The sequence below is a fragment of the Drosophila takahashii genome, chromosome X (genome assembly GCF_030179915.1).
Source record: "Drosophila takahashii strain IR98-3 E-12201 chromosome X, DtakHiC1v2, whole genome shotgun sequence".
Classification (NCBI taxonomy): Eukaryota; Metazoa; Arthropoda; class Insecta; order Diptera; family Drosophilidae; genus Drosophila; species Drosophila takahashii.
This window is the reverse complement of record NC_091683.1, coordinates 20,583,724-20,605,340: the sequence shown is the minus strand read 5'-3', so window position 1 is coordinate 20,605,340 and position 21,617 is coordinate 20,583,724. Positions and strand designations below refer to the sequence as shown.

The 21,617-nt window shown below is 36.2% G+C and overlaps 1 protein-coding gene across 17 annotated transcripts in view; it reads left to right on the top strand.

Annotated features, from left to right (window-relative positions):
• The window catches only part of dnc (phosphodiesterase dunce), a 191,260-nt gene that overhangs the window by 162,298 nt on the left and 7,345 nt on the right, over nucleotides 1-21,617 (top strand). For 8 of the 17 annotated variants that reach the window (XM_070218249.1, XM_017144626.3, XM_070218250.1 and 5 more), the window contains 5 exons: nucleotides 5,138-5,314; nucleotides 10,821-10,859; nucleotides 18,425-18,529; nucleotides 20,214-20,400; nucleotides 20,833-20,926. In XM_070218249.1, the coding sequence (XP_070074350.1) occupies nucleotides 5,138-5,314; nucleotides 10,821-10,859; nucleotides 18,425-18,529; nucleotides 20,214-20,400; nucleotides 20,833-20,926 (602 nt within the window). Of the gene's footprint in view, nucleotides 1-5,137; nucleotides 5,315-10,820; nucleotides 10,860-14,856; nucleotides 15,276-17,777; nucleotides 18,039-18,424; nucleotides 18,530-20,213; nucleotides 20,401-20,832; nucleotides 20,927-21,617 lie in introns of those variants that run through there. The other 9 variants (XM_070218251.1, XM_070218254.1, XM_017144627.3 and 6 more) reach the window with 8 other exon arrangements.

Here is a 21,617-nt window from a genome sequence, read left to right as displayed (position 1 = left end):
TGGTTAGTGCACTTAATTGTTCGTTGTGCATTTTCCCCCCACCCCCCAAACGCCCTTCCTTCGTACTCGCTTTTCCACTGAAAATTGTTGTTGCCCAGAGCTGGCAACATGCTCAATTTGGCGAGAGATGACGGCGCCAGATGGTTAATCAAATGCACGAGGCAATGAAATGAAAATCAGCGGATCCTGTCCGCACACGCATACATGCGTACGTGCCACGCCCACTCAGGTGAAATTATTCAACATGCCCATGCAAGGACCGCCCACCGCCCATCGCTAGCCCATCCATCCATTTCACCTTGCCTTTAAAAAAGATTAACACACGGGGGAAAACCAGAAAAATTGCAGTTTTATATTAAAATCGTATTTTATTATATCTAATTTGCCTGATTATCTTTTTATTGTATTTCTTACTGTTTTAAAATATTAAAAATTTTAATAACTTTGAAATACATAAATGTAAGGTTATAAAAATATAGAAAAAGAGATTTTAAAAAAAATTCTAGTTTTAAAATATGAAATTATAAATTAGAAATATTATTATAAATTAATTTGTACTTAACATTTATGTTTTCTTGATAAAAAATATTTAATAGAAGAATTTAGTTTATTTGAAAATATTGTTGAAAAATCAAGTTATGATATTTGGTCATTCTGACTAATAGAAATTATTTCCAGGATAAAATAGACTAGTTTGAACTCTTTTTCTCTGTGGGTAAAGTGGGTGGTTTGTGGGTGTAGGTGACTGTGCCCATTTTGTTTCGCCTCGCAATTTTAATTTGGTTTTTTTTCCAACCAACCCTCTGCGCTTCCATCTTCCATCATCGTCCAACCTCCATGGCAGTCAGTCTCAGGCTTTTGTTAATGGCCTTGTGACAGTTTTTCTTTCCCCTCGGCAACCGCCCACTATCCACCACACACCATCTACCACCCACCGCACCACCTCTTTTCGCACCCACAGCTGCAATCGGTTGCTCTGTCTCTGTCTCGCCAGCATTTTTCTTTCGGCTCTGCACTTTGCTTTGGTTTTTGGATTTTTGGTTATATTTTTCTTACTTTTCTTATTTTCTTATTTTCCCTTTTTCGAATTCTTTTCGGGGCTTCCATTTGCTCTCAAGGTTTTCCGACTAGCGGTATTTGTGTGCATGTATTGTGGGAGTGAGAGGCCACTTACGACTTGCCCCCGCTGTGTGTGAGTGAGTGTGTGTAGTTGTATGGGTAAGTGGAATCCTGCCAGATGTTTGTGTTTATGATTTAAAGAAAATTGGGTTTTTTAAATACAGATTCATAATTATAGTAATAATTTTTAAAACTAATGAATGTATCATTTTTCAAAAGAAAAAAAACAATTAAAATGTTTAAATTTGTTGAAATAATTTTAAATAAAAATTCCCTTGAACAAAATAAATAAGAAATAAATCTTTAAATTTGTGAATTTCAATTCCAAATGCTCTAGTATGTTAGCTTAAAGTCTGCTTGAAATCATTGTGAGAAACACCTCAGTTTTCCTTTGTTTTTTCGGGATTTCGAAAGGTATTTCCCTGCCAAAGGACTCTCACAGACACTCCTGTGTGCCTGTGTGCGTGAGCTGCGAGTTTAACAAACTAATTAAGTTGGCGCTGGGGCGTCGAGCTTAGCGCTCTTTTTTTAGGCGAAAGAGACAACCTTTTGTCTAGGGCAAACATATATATGCATGATCCCAAAACACATATACACATACAGACAGACGGCTGACTCACTAATACACACACACTCTCGTACTCGCGCCCACTTACACACCCACGCAATCAGCATGCGTCGTTCATTTATTTGCACATATAATTAGGCACATGAAGAGCTGCCGTCGGGCACACTTCCGTTTCTCTCTCTTTCTCTCCGCCGCTTTCTCCACCCCTTTCCCCACCCCCTTTTCGCCTGACGCAACAACAAAGCCAATCTTCCGCCAGCCAGCTACTTTCGCCTTCATCCGGCTTGAGTGCGACTGTGTGGCTTAAAGCACGTCACGGCTTAAATGAAGGGAGCCCCACCTACCTAACCCCCCCCCCCCACACACACACACAACAAAAAAAAGCCAACCCCTACAGCACCACCCACTAACTTGTATATGTATTGGTATTCGGGGGCGCCTGCAAGTATGCAACTAGAAATAAAGAAACTCTGGGAGTTCTTTAAAGTAGAAAGGTGGAATTACTCTATCTTAGAGATAATAAAGATCTAAACTATCAATAAATTACTCTTAAGTTTATTATAAAATGGCATAAATCAAATGTTTCAAGTACATAACTAGAAATAAAGAAAGACTGAGAGGAGAAATGACAAATAGGGAAAGAAATAAAAAAAAACAAAGTAATTTAAGCAAAAATCATCAAACTATCAATAATTGAATCCTGAAACATTTTCCAGATTTATTATACTAATTTAAAAAAACAAATTTTCTTTGCTATCTCTTCTAATGGTTAATAGCTCGTTTTATTTTTATAAGGTAACATTATAAAAGTCTTAAAAAATTTAAGAAAATTCCTGGTGATAGAGTAAATAACTATACTTCTGGTAGGGTATAGAATACTCCGTTTGCCGCCGGGTTAACAGGGAATAAGTGGGCTTGATGAGGCTATATATATACCTATTTACAGGTGGGTTGTTAGTGTCAAAGTTGACTGACTGTTGCCACGCCCACGGCGCCCTCTAAGCCCCCCACCGGCTGGTGTATCTAGTTAAAAATTCCTTAGAATTTGGTTTAGTTTCTCTATAAGGTTCTTATGCTGCAATGACCAACGATAAGCAAAGTGTTGTGCAATTTTTGTGAATTTTTCTAAACGCTGGACAGCGGCGATTTATTTATTATTGCTGTCTCTTTCGCCTCTATCCCACTCCTTCACACGCAGAACAATTGTCCTGCTCGCTCATCCTTTGTTTCTATTTGGCCTTTCTTCACGCTTTTCTCTCACTTTTTGTTTGGTTTGTCTGCGTTTTTTGCGCCCTGCCTCTGACAGGACGCTTTATGAGCTTGAGTGTTGTTTTTTGTCCCCATGTTCTGTGAGTTTTTTCCGAGTGTTACGACAGGTCCTTGGGATGTCAGGATAAGCAGGCGCCAAGTATTCGGCGACTTTGAAGGGAATGAATGCTGCATTCATGGTGCGAATGAATGCACGAGTGCATTACAAAGTAACTAAGTAAATATTGGGCAAAGAAAGGATTAAGAAGGGCGGCGAAATAAGCAGATAAAAGCAGTGGGAAGAGATAAATAATTGTGGCAACTTGAACATAACTGAATGAAACTATTAAGTTGCTTACAAGTGAGTTTTAAACTAATAAATAAGAATTACTGGCCAAATATTATTATTACAAATTTAATCAAAAATCTTTATAAATATTATTCCTAGTGTTTAAAGTTATTATATTTATTCGAAATAAATATGAACAGTTTCCTCTTAATTTCGGGGCCATGAATTATAATCAAGACAAAATAAATAGTAATGAATAGGAATCCCAACAAAATTGTATCTCCTGAAATGTACATTTCTAGCTCGTTATTCGACCAATTAAAAAATAAAATAGTTAAACCAGTTGAGAACCAAATCAACAGAGTAGAAATATTCCCATTTCGCGTTCGCATTTGTTTTGACTATGCAAAAACAAAGCGAATTTGTTGGCAGTAGAGCAACAATACGGAGTGTTCATAACACCATTAAAAATACAAAAATCGAGAAAAGAAAGGAAAAGCGGGAAAATGTATGCCCGAAACTGGAAACTGAAACCGAACTAAAAACAGTTTGTCGCCGCCGCTGCTGTTGCCATAACTTTTGCGGAAAAGCGCCACAATGTATGCCAGGGAAACTGGCGACATTGTTGCTCACCGCCGCCACCCCCATTTTCCAACATTTTCCCAGAACTTTCCCTCCCCCCCTCTCACAAAAACGAAATAGTAGCAACAAGCGGCAACAACTTTGTGCCAAGTTTACTTAATGACCCCGGTATAAATTTTACTTAAAACATCATTTTTCTTTACGACTTTTCCCTCAGCCTTGCGAGCAAAATGAGAGGGAGGTGTTCGGAAAAGCCGGCGGGGAGGTGTGCGGGGTGAGTCAGCTCAGTGTGGGGCAAGAAAGTTGCGGAAAAGTGCCTGAGCCAAGAGTTTCCATTCGAATTGATATTTTTCGTTTACCCATTCGGTGAGTTTTCAATTAGGTTGTGTCGAAATTTATGTTCCATGAAAGGTAACTCGATATTAAGTCGTGAATCTACTTGATGTTGCTGCTTAATGATAGTTTAATACCAAAACTCTGAAATAATACATTTTTTTTAGTATTACTTCTAGCTTTTATTTGACCCTTTGTACAAACAATTTGTGTTATTATAAGTTACACAGTTGAAGTTGAACAATTAAACGTGTAACTTAACTTAGAACAAAATAAGATGTTAATTAGGGGATATGTATATAATGTATATAAGAATATTTCCCTAACTAAACTGTAACTATCCCAAGTGCCTTCTCTCTTTATATTTTTGAAAGCGACTATAAATTTGTAAAAATCCTAAAACTACTAGATAAAAGCTTAGGAAAAATCCCACCAACAGGCAGAAACCTAGCGGCAAATTGAAGTGCGTCCTGCTGGCCAAGATGAGCTTGCAGTTTTATGGAAGTTTCTTTTTTTTATTTTGAACAACTCCCCCAAAAACTCGTGGGCTTGGCCCACAATTGACTAAACTTTCCTTTCACATTTTCGGGCGGAGTGGAGTGACTTTTGCTTTCGCATTTTTTGTATTTTTTCTTTTATTAGGGGTATGGGAGAAGGACTTGTTACAAGAATTCTGCCAGCCAGAAAAACTTTTTGCCGCAGACAAGCGAGCTGAGAGAAAAAAACAAGAAGAAGGCAAGCTCAAAAGATGACTAACGAAATGAAACTTTAAATGCGCCTTGTTAGGCGCGCTTCCGTTTCCGCTGCTTTTGCGTTCACATTTTAGGGTATTTTATATGAAATATATATTTAGTTCGTAATTAAATCATGTATCTAAAAAAAGATGTAAAATTATTTATATTTAATCAGGAAAATTTTTGAATAAATGCCACTGATCTAAACCATTTACCATCAAAACACACATAATAATTAGATTTTCTCAACATTTTCCCTTGCAGTTTCGATGTAGAAAATGGCCAGGGCGCTCGATCACCGCTCGAGGGCGGCTCTCCCAGCGCCGGTTTGGTTCTACAGAATTTGCCGCAGCGTCGCGAATCGTTTCTATATCGCTCCGATTCCGACTTTGAGATGTCGCCCAAGTCCATGTCTCGAAACTCAAGCATCGCTAGCGAAAGGTAAGTGATTCTGCAACTCTGCACTCTTCGAAAGGCATTTGAATTTCCCATCTCCCCCATTTATTAAATAGTTCATTAATATCTAAGTTTTCAGTTTATATAACTCGTTTGAAATTTAATTTTTAAGCCAAGTTCTCCCCTTTATTTATTTGGTGTCTTCGTGAATGACAACCATAAACATTCACTTGTTTATTTATTTGGGGCTCAGATAATGAATATGCTGGACATTTTCAACACCTTTTCCATGTTTGTGCTTCCCCCTCCCCGAAACGGCTTTGATTATAGTTTTTCGCCTATGGTCCCCTTGCTTTGTTGTGCCATTTTTTCTGGTACGATTACTTTGAGTACGTTTAATGTTGTTTTCTGTGGTGTTTATCTACACTATTACCGATACTATTTTTCCTTTATGACGTGTGTTTCTCTGTCTCTATTTAAGGGGGGTTTTTCCTAATTAAAGACTTTTTTGTATATATATTTTATTTTTTTTTTTGGCTATATTGAATCTATTTCGACACTATATAAAATATATTTGATTTATCTAAGGCTCTGCTCCGTTTTCTTTCTATCTTTCTCTATAATAACATTCCTTTTTTCTCTGTCTTCTTTTCAAAAGGGCTTTTCTCGGTTTATTCTCTAATTTTCTTGCTTTATTTAATCTTTGCCAACACTATACGCAACATATTTAATTTATTGATGGTTCTACTTCTCAATTTCCACTCCATAATTGTAAATTTCTATAACAATTGTTTTTATATAAATAAGGATAAGTTTGGCCTTTTTCGATTTTTATCCAAAACTTTTTTAATTTTTTCCGATTCGAGTACATTTAATATTCATAATAATAATATTGTTTTGAATATTTCGATTGGTTTTTGAGGGATTTTTCAATAACATGGCCGGGGATATTTGAACAATTTAGAAGGGCATATGGAGGGATCATTGGTGCGACGCTGACGAGGGAAAATGGCTCAATGGAGAAGCGAGCTAAATTCCAAACGCACACATGCGAAAAGTGCAACAACTTTGCTGGCATCTCTAGGCTCCAGAGCTTTCCCCCTCTATATTTTCACCCTTGTCCCTTTGTCACTCTCAGTGGGATTTCTGTGACTTTGCTGGGGGCTTACTCCCCCATTCCCCCCAGCACTTCGTTAAAGTTCACAAAATATGCAAAGCCCTGCACTACGGAAAATTTAATTGTTAAAAAATTTGAAATTTAAATCTTTTTTTAAATACAATCTTATGACTAGATTTTTGACTGAATAATGAGTATTTATTATAACCAATTTATTATTACCCATTTTATAAATATTTATGCAGTGAAATTTTTTAATTTCATTAAAAATAAAATTTAAATAATCTCTGGAAACCAATGATATTATTCAATACGAGTCTCGTAAGATCCATTAATTCATTTTCCAACTTTTTTCGTGCAGTATCTACTGCCTGATGCAGGGCATATTTTCTCCATAGTTTTCACAGCGCCTAAGGCCTCAACCTCAATTAGTTAGTCACAGTAGTCCCTCCCGAAAATCCCCTCCCCCGAAACCCTCCCAAAAAACCCCCATTACACATGCATGGCCAAAAACGCGTTATGCAACACTGAGGCCGGAAATGCAATTTTTTCGGCTTCCCTTTTTGTTGTTGTTTATTTTCCACCATGAGTGTGTGTGTGTGTGAGGTTGGTTTTTTTTTTGGCAAGCCTTTTGGCTTCTGTGTTTTTGAGTGCATCCCCCTGCACTCCTACAATTCTTTTTTTTATACGTTTTGGCAGCGGCAATGGGGCCACACACACACTCACAGACACCCACATGTATTATGCACAAAAACAATAACACCTAATTACACATGCAGCTGAAACAACAACAACAACAAAAGGAGGAGGCTGTTGATGATCACCATCAAAAGATGGAAATATAGATGGGAAAAATGTGGAGAAGCGGCGGGGAAATCGAAAGGGAAAAGGCTGGCAAAATATTTACATTTTTACAGCGCCCAAAGTGGGCTTTTCCCCCCTTTACCCCCTCTTTTCAGTTTGTTTCCCCCCTTTTTGAAATATAGAGCGCAAATTATGGCTGCAAAAATTACAAAAGCCAAAATACTTGGTCCAACAACAACAACAAAAAATACACTTAAGAGTCTGGCAGGAAAAACCACTTGAAACCGTAAAGTAAATAGAATATTTACGACTACGGAAATAACAAGATTTTCATTACATATTAACGACACGAAACAAGCGGGAAAATCTGAATGAGAGGGAATGATTTACGAGTTAAATTTAGATTTTTAACTGAATGATAACTAGAGGATTTAATTGTAGGTTTGTCATTTTACATTTAGTTATTTTAAAATTTTTAATTTTAGCATAACTTTATCTGTTTAAGGGTTGTTTTTTCGTCCGCCTGGTAAATTTAAAGTGGGGTTAAATCTCTGATTTTCCATACGATTTCAAGGTTTTAATCCTATTTTTTTTTAACAAGCGGAAGAGAAAACGGCCCTAAAAAAATTAAATTAAAAGTTACATTCTCAAAAATTTATATAGTTTAAATAAGAAGAATTTTTTCCTAAAATATTTTCCTCAAAAATTCAGTAATATTGCAATAAAATAAAAGTCAGAAAAAGGAATTAACTCTGATAGCAAAATTAATATATCAATTATAATTTTAAGTGAATCATTGAATCAACTTAATAAATTACAATTAAAATTCCTGTAGCTTCTGTATCCCTTGTATAATTCTCTTAAGTAAAGCCAACTCGGTTTTAGTTCGAATAAGTATTTTATTCTCCCCCTCAGTTGTTCGACCTTCTTGGCCACCGTTGTTGTTGTTGCGGTCGGTTTTCCTCAGGTATTGTTGTTGTAGTTTTCCCCTTACGGTCAAATGTTTTTGGCAGGCGACAGCAACGCAATTTGCATTTGTTTTCAGTGCGGCATGGAAGCCGAAAACTTTTGTCTGCCTTCAAAGTTTTTCGGCCTGCCAAACTGTCCCTCTTTTCCGCTCTTCCTCCCTTTTCCCCTCGTGGCCGAACTGGGGGAGGAAAATTCAAGGGGAGGGGCTGGTGGGAGGTTGGGAAATCTTCACCTTTCAGCGCACGCTGCGTTTGCTTTCAATCAAGTTGGAATATTTCTAGGGGCTGCCACTTTCAAACAATGTTCCTGATGAGCTGTCAATTACACACACGTATTTATGGATGGGGTCTTCAGCTCACCCAAAACTAGAGGCAAAGAGAAATATAGCAACAAGAAAAAACAGAGAGAAAACCGAGAACCGAAAACCATTGACTGACGACCAAGTTTCATAAAGATTTCAACACTAATAACAAATAATTAGCCGACTGTCCGAGATTCTGTCTTGCATACCACCCACATTTTCCCCAACCATTTCCCGATTTTCCTATATTCCTATTTTCCGTGTAAATGTCAAGGTCGTCATTCAAGCAAAACAACTCACAATTAGTCATAATATTTTGTTGTCGGCATCTCGGGATGTTCCTTCTCACATTTTCGGACAGCCACCCCGAAAAACGAGAAAATAATCATGGCAACAATAATAGATGCAGTTAAGTGGAATTGTTTTTATTGTTTTGTGTTTCGTACGGCAAAAATGAAAGAAAACAATACTTGTGTAGTGGGGTAGAGTTTCCTAAAAATTCCACACTGGGAAAAAAATGTAGTCTTAAAGCGAGTGAAAAATAGTAAATATTGAGTAATTCAGTCTTAAAATATACAGTAAAAAAAGAAACAACTATTTTGCCTATAAAATTGTAAAAAAAGATTTTACTAAAATTATGTGACTTTCCATGCAGAATTTGTTACTTGAACATGGATCATCCTTTTTCTTGAGTGCCGACATTCGTTTTACCACGAATTGAAACTAATCCTAATCCCCAGGCTCATCGGAGTCCTCTTCCCGCCTGTCGACAACTTGGGATCCCGTTCATTAATTTATCCGCAAAACTGTGTCAGGTGTCGCCCTCCCCCCGTCGATAAAGTTTTAGTCCAGCCAACCATGCAAATTCCTTTTGAAATTCATCCTGCGAAAGTAAAATTCTTTGTTGGTTGCCATCAATTCCAAAAACCGATGGAGAAAACTGAGAGAACGCCAAAGAGAAACCAAATTGGAAACGGAGTTTGAATCGAGGGAATCGCGGGGCAAGGAAGTGAAATTCTTTTAATTGAGTTGCCAGGAAAATCCTTTCTGCTTTTAGTATTTCGGATTCTGAGGTGATTGTGGGTTAGTTTTGGGTTAACTTGGGTTAACTGAGGTGCGGGAAAAATAAATAAACACAAAAGACAATTTTATTTCATGTCCATGGGGTGCAAACAACTGAAGGGAGTAGTTTATATTGAATCAGGACAGCAAATAGTTAGGTGGTAACTTAAGCTTAACTTAAGGTTAGCCAATAATTGTAATGCCTGTTTAACTTTTAAACTCTTTGAACTATTGCTAGTCCAAAAAACAAATTCCAAATTCTTTACACTTTTAGCGCAAGCTAACCTCTGGTTATGTGAAGGTTTTTTTTTTATCTAAGAAAAGATAATGATTAAAATTGCAATCGGCAAATTGGTTAACGAATTAATGTTTTTCCAACCAAATCAAAGTTAGATAACGTTGTAACGTCGCCAAAGGTCCCGATTAGCTGACCTCCGGTTATGCAAGGGGCCTTTGCACTCTGCCCCGCCTCATTTTCTTTTCGGCCCCCTTATTTGTGCCCAATGACATTTGCACACAGAGTTCTGAATGCAGGAGACAAATGGGCGGCAAAGTCGGCTGCCAAACGGGGGTCGGAGGTCCTTTGGCCATGTGCTTAAATGTCAACACTTCAACTTCGACTTTTGTGCAGTCCATTCTCCGTTCTCCATTTTGTTTGTCCGTCTGTTTGTTTGTTGTGACGTGGTGGAATGACGTCATGACGCTGGATTTGCACTGATCTATGCGGCGGGGGTCATTGTCTGCGTCAGCGAAAGTCGTTGGGGGTTGCCGCCCCACATTTCCACATTGCCACACTGCCACCCCTTTTCACCCTCCCGGCTTTCGTCACACACCCACTTAGCATTTGGTTGCACGTGACGCATCAATTGGGCTTCTGGGGAAAATACACACAGAGAATTATATTTCCATGAACTAAATGAAAACTGTAATTTATTTAAACATTTTTGGAAAATCCCCCTTTTAAAACAATTAATTTAGTTTAAGGTATTTTGACTTAGGATCTATAAAAAAAAAAAACAAAAAAAATGCAGCAAATATGTAATAAATTATTATTTATATTTGCAGTTTTGTGTCTATATATTTTTGATTTAATTTTGAATTTCTGTTGTTGCTTTTTTTCAGCCCCCTTCCCTTAGCTACATTTGCCTTCTAACTTTCCTATTTTCCCCCGTTTTTTTCCCGGCTTTCCCCTATTTTTTCCTTTTTTTCCCCTCTCTTTCCTCCACTATACCTAGTGAAATTCTTATAATTGTTGTCTGTATTATCGTTGTTCATTAAGATTGTAACCCTTTTTCCAGGTTTAAAGAACAGGAAGCCTCTATACTCGTTGACCGATCGTACGTATGCCGAGAGATCTGATCTGCCGATATCGCTCTCTCTTTCTCTGTCTCTCTCTATCTATCTATCTATCTCTATCGTTATGTCTTGCCTGCCTTTGCATATTTGATGTTTGTATGTTTGTTGTCGTTGTCTTTTTGCCACTGTTGTCCTGCATTTTGTGATTTGCATGCGGTTTTTCTTTCACTACCTGAACACCCGATAATTATAGAGAATATTACGAAATCCATTTTTTTATTTGGGATTTTAAAAGGGTAATTTTTCGCCATTTTATCCAGTCTTTGCACTCGCATTTTATCGGTTTGCCATGGTTTTTTGGTCTTGAAATTATTATTTGATTATTTGCATGCTAGCAATCATCGATTATATGATTATATCATTATATGTATTGGGTACCATTAACAGAATATGAAACAACAGTGGTAATGTATGAACCTATATTTTAAAAGGGACTGTATTAACAAAAATTCTTCAATCGTTTCGTACTTAAGATTAAGAATTTCTTTCATAAAGCATATAACCATATAACCATACATATTTTAAAAATATTTTAATACACTTTATGTATATTTCTTAAGGCGAACGAACATATATTCATAAATTATAATTTATGGCAATATGTTTTTAAATATTTTTTAATTATTACAGTTAAAAGATAAACATGAAATCCTGAACAATCAATAATCTTCTGCGATCTATTATACTTTTCTTGAATATTATAAATTGCTCCTAGCCATTTTAGACTTTGAAATATACGCCTCGAATCGATTCTTTCTAAGAAATCCGAAAATACATTGTCTTTTCTCGGTTCAGCGAACCCTGAACTTTCCCTGTCTCGGGAAAATACGACTTTCGAGTCATAACCTGCTCACATGTTGGTCATGTCCGTTGAGTCATTTCAATTTGTCTTCGACAAGTCACGAGTTGCACAGGAATTTCGCACACCGACCGAATGACGCTGACATCTGGGGGTATTATTGAGTGCAGGCCAAGCTAATTTAAATATGAAAAACATTTCCTATTTCCTGTCACCAAGTGCCAAGGCCCAAAAAACCAAAAAAAAAAAAAACACAGAAAAAAACCTAAATATAAGTAGAGAAAATAAATAAAACGGAATAATTGCTGACAGAAGTCAATCAAGGGGAACTCTCTCTCGAAAGTCCCCCGTTGCGGTCGCAGTCTAGTTGCCACATGCAGTGCCGTCGCACCGGGCGTATACGTAACGTAACGCGCGCGCTTCCCGCTTCTCACATTATTCATACGCAGCGTGACACCCAAGAAGAAATGCTGCTGGCTGGCACACGAAACAAGACCAAAACCAAAGCGAAAAACCCATAAAATATGGCTCAAGATGAGGCAGCAGAAGCATTACTCTTCTGCTTTTGCTTCAACTAAATAAAATACATTTTTCCCGTGCATTAAATTTGCTCTGCCAGCAGCGCTTCAATTGCCTCAAAAAAAGAGAAAAAAATATATATATTATATATATATATAGAAGAAAATAAACTGTGAGTGCCTGAATATGATTCGTGAGTGCTGTGAGTGCCCGTGATTGCGGGCACATAATTTTAGCTTTAATACACACACATGTACATATAAAGTCTTACGTATATGTAAGTATGTATGTGGGGAAAATGCATTGCACATTGCAGATTTGTCATTCACACCCAGCGGTGAAAAAAATAGAAATTCCTTTTAATAGCACGATGTGTGTGTGGCATGGAAATGGCAGGCTCGCTGGGGAAAACGGAAAATGGAAAATGGCTGTGCTGTGCTGTGCTGAGCCAAAAGTGAAATGCAAATTAAGTGCTTTAATATCGGCAGCTCGGAGTGCAGTCTTCCATGATATGGCCAAAAACGAATAAGGGCCAAAAACAAAATATTTCCCCGATCGACAATCACTTTTCCACACCATCGAGACCTTTCAAATATTGTAAAAAAAAATCTAAAAAATATATCAAATATTGGAAAATTAGAAAAATAAATTCAGAGTTTTTTCAGCTTAATTACCAAAATGTAGAATATATTTTAAATCAAATTTGTCCTAATTTTGTTTAAGCACTTTTTTAAAGATGGAATATCTTTTATTTTTTATTTCACCCAAATAATCTTTCTTTTTATTTTCACATTAATCGTATAATTTGAAAATACCAAAAAATAATATTTCCAGTGTAATGACCGAGTCGCACTCAACACATTAAGACCGGCAAAAGCTCATTTAAGCATTATACATTTTAATGGGCATTTCAAACGGTTATAGTTATAGTTGACTAGTTCTCAAGGCAGCTTATTTGAAATGTGAAATGTGGTCAGCAACTGTTTGATTGCATAAATCCCATAAATCTCTGGCTGCAGTCAGATTAAGACTAATGCCCGCAGATATTCCCCCACAGAGTGTTTATCCCAAATGCTCAGGCACTTGACTAGATTGAGCTTTTGTTTATAAATGTACTGGGAAAAAAATGAGATTTCTAAAAAAAATTATTTTTATAATAAAAGAAATAATAAAAACAATTTTAATGTTATATACATTAATTAGCAAAAAATGTTTCCCATAATTAATGGTGATAGTATTTTTGTTTGGTTTTCCTAAGTGTACAGACTAGAATCCGGGGAAGCTATGTAATGACTGCAATCATTCGCTCAGTCAATTCAATAAATGCAGAGCCATTCAAAGTCCCATTTCGGCACACGCTGCGTATGAGTAATGTGCCCAATATTACCTAGTTAGCAGCTTTTAAGTGCTGCGTGGGTAAGAATTATAAAATTCGCTCGTCCAAAAATGTATTATTAGAATTTCTTGTAATGTAGCTCTCTTTTTCATTCCATTCCTCTTTTTTTTTAATTTAATTTGAGAAATTCTCTGCACGCTCTCGTTTTCTTCTTTCTTTAGCATTTTTCCTCTATCATCCGAAAGAAATTAAAATAATTGCCGTATTTAAAAATTGATGTGCACGTTGTTTTTGTTGTTGACGCTAATGAGCGTTAATCAAATGCCAACAGCTGCAGCAGCAGCAACAACAACAACAGCAAGCATATTAATACTATTAATATTAACCAGCCATTGAAGGCAAAAACAAACAGCAGAAAGAAAAAAACGCAGAGAGGCGGAATTTATTAAACATTAGCGTAGGTAAGTGCGATGGGAAAAGCAGGAAAGAGGGGAGGGAGATGGCGGAAGGAGGGGTCTCTGCAAATGAAAATTAAATTATTTGAGCGTCAGCTATCTCCTCTCGTTCCGAATATTCATCATTGCGATGATCATTATTGCGTTAGTTGCGATGATGCCTATGACGATGCCGATGGTAATGATGATGATTACGAAGTGCCACGCAAGGACGTATTCCGCATACAGGGTGATCTGAAAATAAACAGGGTACTAAACATTATTTTTATGAAAATAATTTTAAAATTCTCAACGAATCTGAACTTAAAAAAAGATTAAGTATATAGAAGCTTTAAATATTAAATATATCATTTGTTGTAACCGAGAAAATTCAGAATTTATCTCATACAATTTGTTGTAAAATGATTTAGTAAGAACTTATTATTAAATCTGTCAGTTATTTCATAGAAATTAAAAGAAGATATTACTTTTAAATGTAACATAAGATGAAAATAATCTTTATTCATATCAAAATGACTAACTTGATCTTTAAATAATATAAAATTGATCTGCACACATCAATCTGATCGGTTCTTCTTTTTCTGTGTATATACACCCTGTTTTCCAATAATTGAGCAAATGCTGTTCGCCTGATGAAGATGAAAAGCAAGCTGAAATCTTACGCGAAATGAAAATAACAAAATACAAGCTCTCACGAGCGACGAGTAGGAATTTTTTTTTCTTTTTTTCGCTTTTTTTTAAGTTGAATATAATTTGTGCGCTCTGCTCTCGCGAGACTCGTCTACTATAATTTTTCTTTTTCGTGTGTTTGGCCTCTGTGTTTTCTGTTTTCTGTTTCTGTATTTTTCTGCCGCGGGACGCGCTTCATTCTCGTTTAGCGGTTGCTCGTGGAAATTTCGAAAAAATCTCAAACAAGCCGCGGAAATCTCAGAAAACACCAGCAAGCCAGCCGATTGCTTCAATCACACAGAGAAACTAAATAAACAGGCGACTTAAAGACTTTAATCGAGCGAAAGAAAAAGAATTTGCAACTAGTGGGCCCAAGTGGGCCAAAAGTGATTGTTTATTTTGATTTAATCATAAACATCGTGTATATTTTTTTTTGTTTTCTTTATTTGTAACTTGTGAATAAATCAAGCAAAATGCTCAACAAAAACTCAGCTGCATCGCAGTCGCTGCCGCGAGTGCACAGCTTCTTCAACATGATACCCTCGATAATGCAGGACGATCTGGCTGTGACCATACTGAACGATCGGGACAACATGTTCTCCATTAAGTCGCAGCGCAGGTATACCCATACACATACACATATATATCCAGGAATATATAGTCCCTGATCGCAGGGCCATTTATGGCCAGCTCTCAAAATAGTTCGCCATCTCTATAGATATATCGAGAATACGGCAAATAACTAAATACACATATTTATATTCCAATTTTAATGACATTCAACAAGCCGCGTGTCTTCTATATATGCCTCCATTAATTATGATCTATGGTTCGCGTTTGCTTCCACCGAATATTTCTATGCCAATATATTGGCTGGGCTTTAGTTTTCTATATAGTGTATATACCATTTGTATCTGCCGTATTTATTATAAATTTTAATTGAAATTTTATTGTGTTAATTTGCATAAGAGATTTATTGCCGCTGTACTGCGGGAATTCCCTCGTTAATTCTGCGAAAAAAAACCTTTGGCAAAAGGCTTTTTATTTCACTCGAAGCGAATGTCATTACCTTTCAAAAATATTGTCACTCGAATTCCCAGAAATTGTTTTTATTTTTAGGCTTAAAAATATGATTGTTTTATTGGGAATTTGGGTTTAAAGAGTTGTTTCATTTGAGACAAAATTCTTTACATCTGTCATGGGCCTTTTAGAAGATGTCAAAAAGAACACATTTTTATTAAAAATGTGAGTTTTAAAAGAATTGGTTCCGATTTGTCATTGTATTTTGACTAGATATTTTCTTTGTTAAATGTTTAAAGGAATTTATAATTATTTTTTATTTATATCTTAATATTTAATATTTGTTTTCCCTTGAAAACATCAATTTAATATATTATTATTAAATTAGAACTTTTTTGTAATGTATAAGAACTAGTTTGTAGATTCAATAATTTCATACATCAAAACTACTTATTTTAATTGGTATCTGAAAGTCATTATGTGTACTTACAAATAGTTTTTAATAAGACACTTCCAAATTCCTTTTGTCCTTCTTATTCAATTGTTTTTATTTACCTACTACACTTTTGATGAGTCACTCTGTGTTTTCAACTAAAGAGGCGATGGTCTTGTCAATTGGGGGCGTGTTGAAAATGCGTCGCAATATTAATAAACCAAAATAGCCGGGAATATGGCACAAAAATAATAATACATAAATATTCAGAGGTGGACGTACCCCTAGAATTTCTTTAAACGAAATGACAAATCAGTGTCAACAGAAAAATTAACCATTAAAAAAGTTCTTCTCGAGTACAAAGGCCAGACGAAAGCATTTGTTTTTGGGGACAAAGGGGACGTTTTGTTTTGCAATTGCTGCCTTTCCCGCCTTTTTAGTCCAGAATCATTTGCGCCTAACGATGGATAATGTCTGGCACGATTTTTCTGCCCGATTTCCATGCTATATGCGACGTGCCAAAAGTCAGGCAAACCAAAACAGAAGTGTGTTAAGCAAATAGCGCGAGACAGGCGATGAGAGAAGCAAGAAAAGTGGCCAGAAATGTGAACTCAAACTGCAAAAGCTGAAAAAAAAACAAAAAGAAGAAAAAAGAAAGCACGGAGCCTGTAAATGAGCCACTTTTGCTGTGTTTTTATTGTTGCAATTATGGCCGCAAAAGAGGTCAGTTGTACATACTTCAAGATCCCACTCAATGGCAGTTTTCTTGCATATATTTCTCGATTTTTGTCGTCTGGCCATTTGGGCTACACACAAAAAAAAAAGCATTTTGAGCATATCAAGTTGATATGCCGGATATCAAGTCAAAACAGATAACCACATAATATCAAATTAATCATTGTTTTATATCAAGTTTTTTTTTGGGTGTAAGAGGTAAATGAGGGACGAAATAAAAGACTAACAAAAATGGCCAAATGAAATAAATGCAACCCTTCGATTATTTTTCTTATTATTATTATGTTCAATAACCCCCTAAACATTTAATTTCAATCGAAGAATTAAATTAATCCAAAATTTAAACTGCCAAAACCGAATATTTTTTGGCCGAACTTCTAGTTTCTGCTTTCAATTAATTTTAATTTTAATTCTTTGGCGCCATTCCACGTTTCTGCGCTTAATTTGTCTCCCAATTTGTGACGTCACCGACGTGAACGCCCCCGCGTCTTTATATATATACATCTGCCTATATGTATTTAGCGTTTTATTTTTTATTATTATTAATTTATGCCATTTTTTGTTTGTCAACGTTTTTCGTTTCTTCTCGTTTTCTCCCCCATTTCGATTTTCGCTTTTTCTTCGTTAATTTTCGGGCTCCTTTTGTTTTATTTTTGGCACACGAAAACGAAAATTCCGAGCCAAGTGGCTAAGGAGAAAAGTCCGGCCCATGTGCCACGCCCCCGCCGCCGATGTCCTCCCATTCCTTTTTTCTTTCTATATGTTTTCCACAATTTCTGTGGAATTTTCAACTTGAAAATAAGCGGAGGATAAAAACCCAAACTTGGCCGTCGCCATGGCGTCCTTTTTTCGCTTTGCTTTCCTTTTTTTTTTTTGAGTAACGTTTCCAATTTCCACAACATTTTGCCATTTAAATTCTACTCAAAATGAATGCCACACAAGTTAAATAGTTTCAACAAAATATAGGAAAAAAGAAAAATAAATTAAATAAATTAGCAAAATTTTCGTTTAAAATTCTTCGTGTTTATTTATGGTCTTGTTTTCGCTGTTTTTGGCAATGCATCAAAGAGTCTCTGAAACTTGTACGCTGTAAGAGGATTTGGTTGGCCGACTTTTATAGATTTCCAAACACACTTTGCGATTATAATGGCAAATTACAGGCCAATGGGGAGAACATCAATGGTTAATCAAAAGGTGTTTATTGCACCCGCAAAAATGTGGAAATTAATGTTAATGCGATTAAAGTGTTTAATTCTAAACAAATATTGTGATTAAGCTGAAATATATATATTAAAGATGATTAAATGTAATTAAATATGTATATTATTATTTAACAAATTCTATTTTAAATGTAAAAACACTACCTAAAAATTATTACAAAATGCACAGAGTAAAACTTAGTAATTAATAATAGTAATATATTAAGGGTAACATATATTTGTAGTATTTGCATGTTTCATACACGGCTTCTCTTCTCTTTCTTTTTGCTTATAACGAGGAATATTTTTATTGGATGTGATTTAAAAGATTTACTAATTATATATCATGTTTCTCTTCTTTTTTCTCAATTTTTTTTGCAGCCATGGCGAGGATCTCATTGTGACGCCTTTCGCCCAAATTTTAGCCAGCTTACGTTCAGTGCGCAACAATTTATTAAGTCTGACAAATGTTCCAGCATCAAACAAGTAAGTGTATTGTGACCTTAACAAGGCCCCCCATCGCCCTACCCCCTACCCTCTACCCTTACCCCCTCCCCCTTCTTAACTCTTAACCAACCCCCTTAACCTTCTGGAGGCATTCAATTTGTTGTGTACTATATATATACGATGTACTTGACCCCGAAAAATATGAAATCTCACTCTGTTTTAACCCCCCTTAACCCCTATGTGTGCTGCTGCCTGCTCTCTGCTCGCCTTAACCTACTCACTCTCTCTCTCTGGTCTTGGTGTGTTTTTCTGTCGTCTCACACTTTAATTAATCAAAAGCAGCGACCACAATGACAACAAACAAAATCACACTCTCGTCTAACAATAACTTTTGATGGTCGGTCGGTCCATGAAAATATATACAACAAAAATGAAAAAAATAAATATAGATATAGATGGAAAATATAAATAAAACCCTACGAAAGGTTGAAAGTGCACACACAGCCCCCCATTTGCAGAAATGACGCGAAATGTGCCAAAAATACTACAAGTATATCGCCAAAACAACTGGGACAGAATACGAATTTTATACGATTTTATTTTCGAGGAATATATCCATGGGGCACAACTTAAATTTAGCGAACATTTCTGTTGAAAAGTGGATTTTCCAAAGAACAATTGCAAATTGGGTTGTTCAACCGGGAAATTGTTGTCTTGTCGATTGCTGCTCGCTGTTCGTTGTTTTGTTATTATGTGATTAACCACTAATTCCTAAGTGTTTTAACCAATTTTCCCAGGACTTTGATTAATATTATGAGAGCCGAGGCAAGGGTTACTGATTTTTAACAAAATGTTGTCTAAAGTATTACATTAATGGGATAATGGGAACAAACTATTTTTAGAAAAGAAAAAATATGTTTTACTTAATGTATAAAAGATAAATACTAATAAAATAATATTTTTAATAATAAAGGAAGGAAAATGGAATTCAATTTTAATTTTAAATAAAACCCTAAAATATGTCATTTAATTGTATTAAAAATCTCCGAAATACAAGTGCCTTATATGTTAAAACATGCACGCCTTGAGAAAATGGGTTAAAGCACGTAACACCTCTAACCTTAACCCCCCGCAGGGCCCCTTAAGTCACCCCGACCCCCTGAATTGCAGTGATTGCTGTAAATAGAAAGTTTAACCCCCCGCCCCGAAAAAAATTACGAAAATTCACAAATATAAATATTTTTTCTCTCTTTCTTCCGCTCTCTCTCGCTCTCTCTCTAACTCTCTCTCTCATTTAACCATTTTGCATATGTGTCTATATGTGTGTCACCGATACTTTTGCAAAACCACAAATCTAAATGTTGTGTTCTCTTCTCACCACACCACCCCCACCATGCTACCGTTACATTCCGTATTCCATTTTCCATTTTCCATACTCCCCACTTCCCATTTTGAATTTAAATATTAATTTTTTGATTTAATCGCTTTCATTTCCATATTTGCTTACCGTTACCATTACCCTTAAATGTTTGTTCGATTGTTTGTTGATTCGTTTGTTTGTTTGTTTGATGATTTTGTTTGTTTGTTGTATTTGCACCTTAAACCCCAAAACCCAAACCCATTTCCCTCTCCCACCCCGTCCCCATATCTCTCCCCCCTCTCTCTCTCTCTATCTGTGTGTGCGTGTGTGTGTGTGTGGGGAACTGTGTATTAATCCATCAAGATCCAGGCGGCCCAACCAATCCTCGTCGGCCTCCCGATCGGGAAATCCCTCGGGAGCCCCGCTGTCCCAGGGCGAGGAGGCCTACACCCGCCTGGCCACCGACACCATCGAGGAGCTGGACTGGTGCCTCGACCAGCTGGAGACCATCCAGACCCATCGCAGCGTCTCCGACATGGCTTCGCTCAAGGTAGGATCTCCCACAATTTCGTACCATTTTCCCCTAACTCGAACTGGGGAGAAAACATAAAGATCCTCAACGCAAATCATAGGAAAATGTATATTTATAATATTTTTAAATCATCCCTTAAAATATCGATAGTCAAAGTTCGATTATATCGATGTTATGGAAATACAACACTTTTTGATATATTTACTTATGATTATGTATTCAAATCACTTTTGCTAAAATAACGATAAATATTATTACAATTTATTAACTATAGAAATATTTAAGATGTAAAATGATAGATAAAAGGATTTTTAATTAACAAGAAAAAATATTAAAATAATAGTTTTTTGAAGGTTTACTAAATACCTCATGTTCGAGTTAAAGAAAATGGTCATGGGTATTAAGTAAAATTAAATTCATAACTAAAACTTCGAAGCTTTCCTTTTCCAGTTCAAACGCATGCTCAACAAGGAGCTGTCACACTTCAGCGAGTCCAGCAGATCGGGAAATCAGATTTCCGAGTACATTTGTTCCACATTTTTGGGTGAGTTTCGATGCATAAATATCGAGATAAAAATAGTTTTTAAAGAAGACTAAGTTAGTGACATAAAAAGTTAAACTAAGTATTCATAAAATCGAAATTTATTAAAATAACAAATCAACATCACACTTTGCAAAAATATTTTAAATTTGATTACTTTTTTATTAGTTATTTATTCATTCAGCATCGCATTAGGTGGTCTTTTCATACCAATTCCGATCCCCCGAATCGATCCAACTAAAGATGGAAATCCATTTTCCACCCAAGATGGATGGCAAACTTTTTTGCAAAACAATTGCTCAACAATCCCAACACTCGAATCATTTCCTCTGGATTTCCAAATGTATTTACCCCTTATTTGCGATTCCGCCTCGTCATCAATGCCAGAAACTATGACTTAACCCCCAAAGCCCCCCTCTCCAAAGTTATTCAAGATGTTTTGCGGAATTCAACTTTTGCTGGCTGCAATTTGTTTCAGGCTGCTCCTGCTCCTCTTTTTTGTAGTTTTTGTAGTTTTTCTAGCTGTTTTGCTCAGCAAAGTATGCAATAAAATCGCATTAACCACAGCGGCGGGAAAAGCCGAAAGAATAGAGTTCAAGTAGCTGAAGCCACCAGCCATCCATCTCCATCTCTCCATCCAGCTAACAAATTAGGGCGAAAAAATGCCAGCAAAAGTTATGCAAATCATGGATTT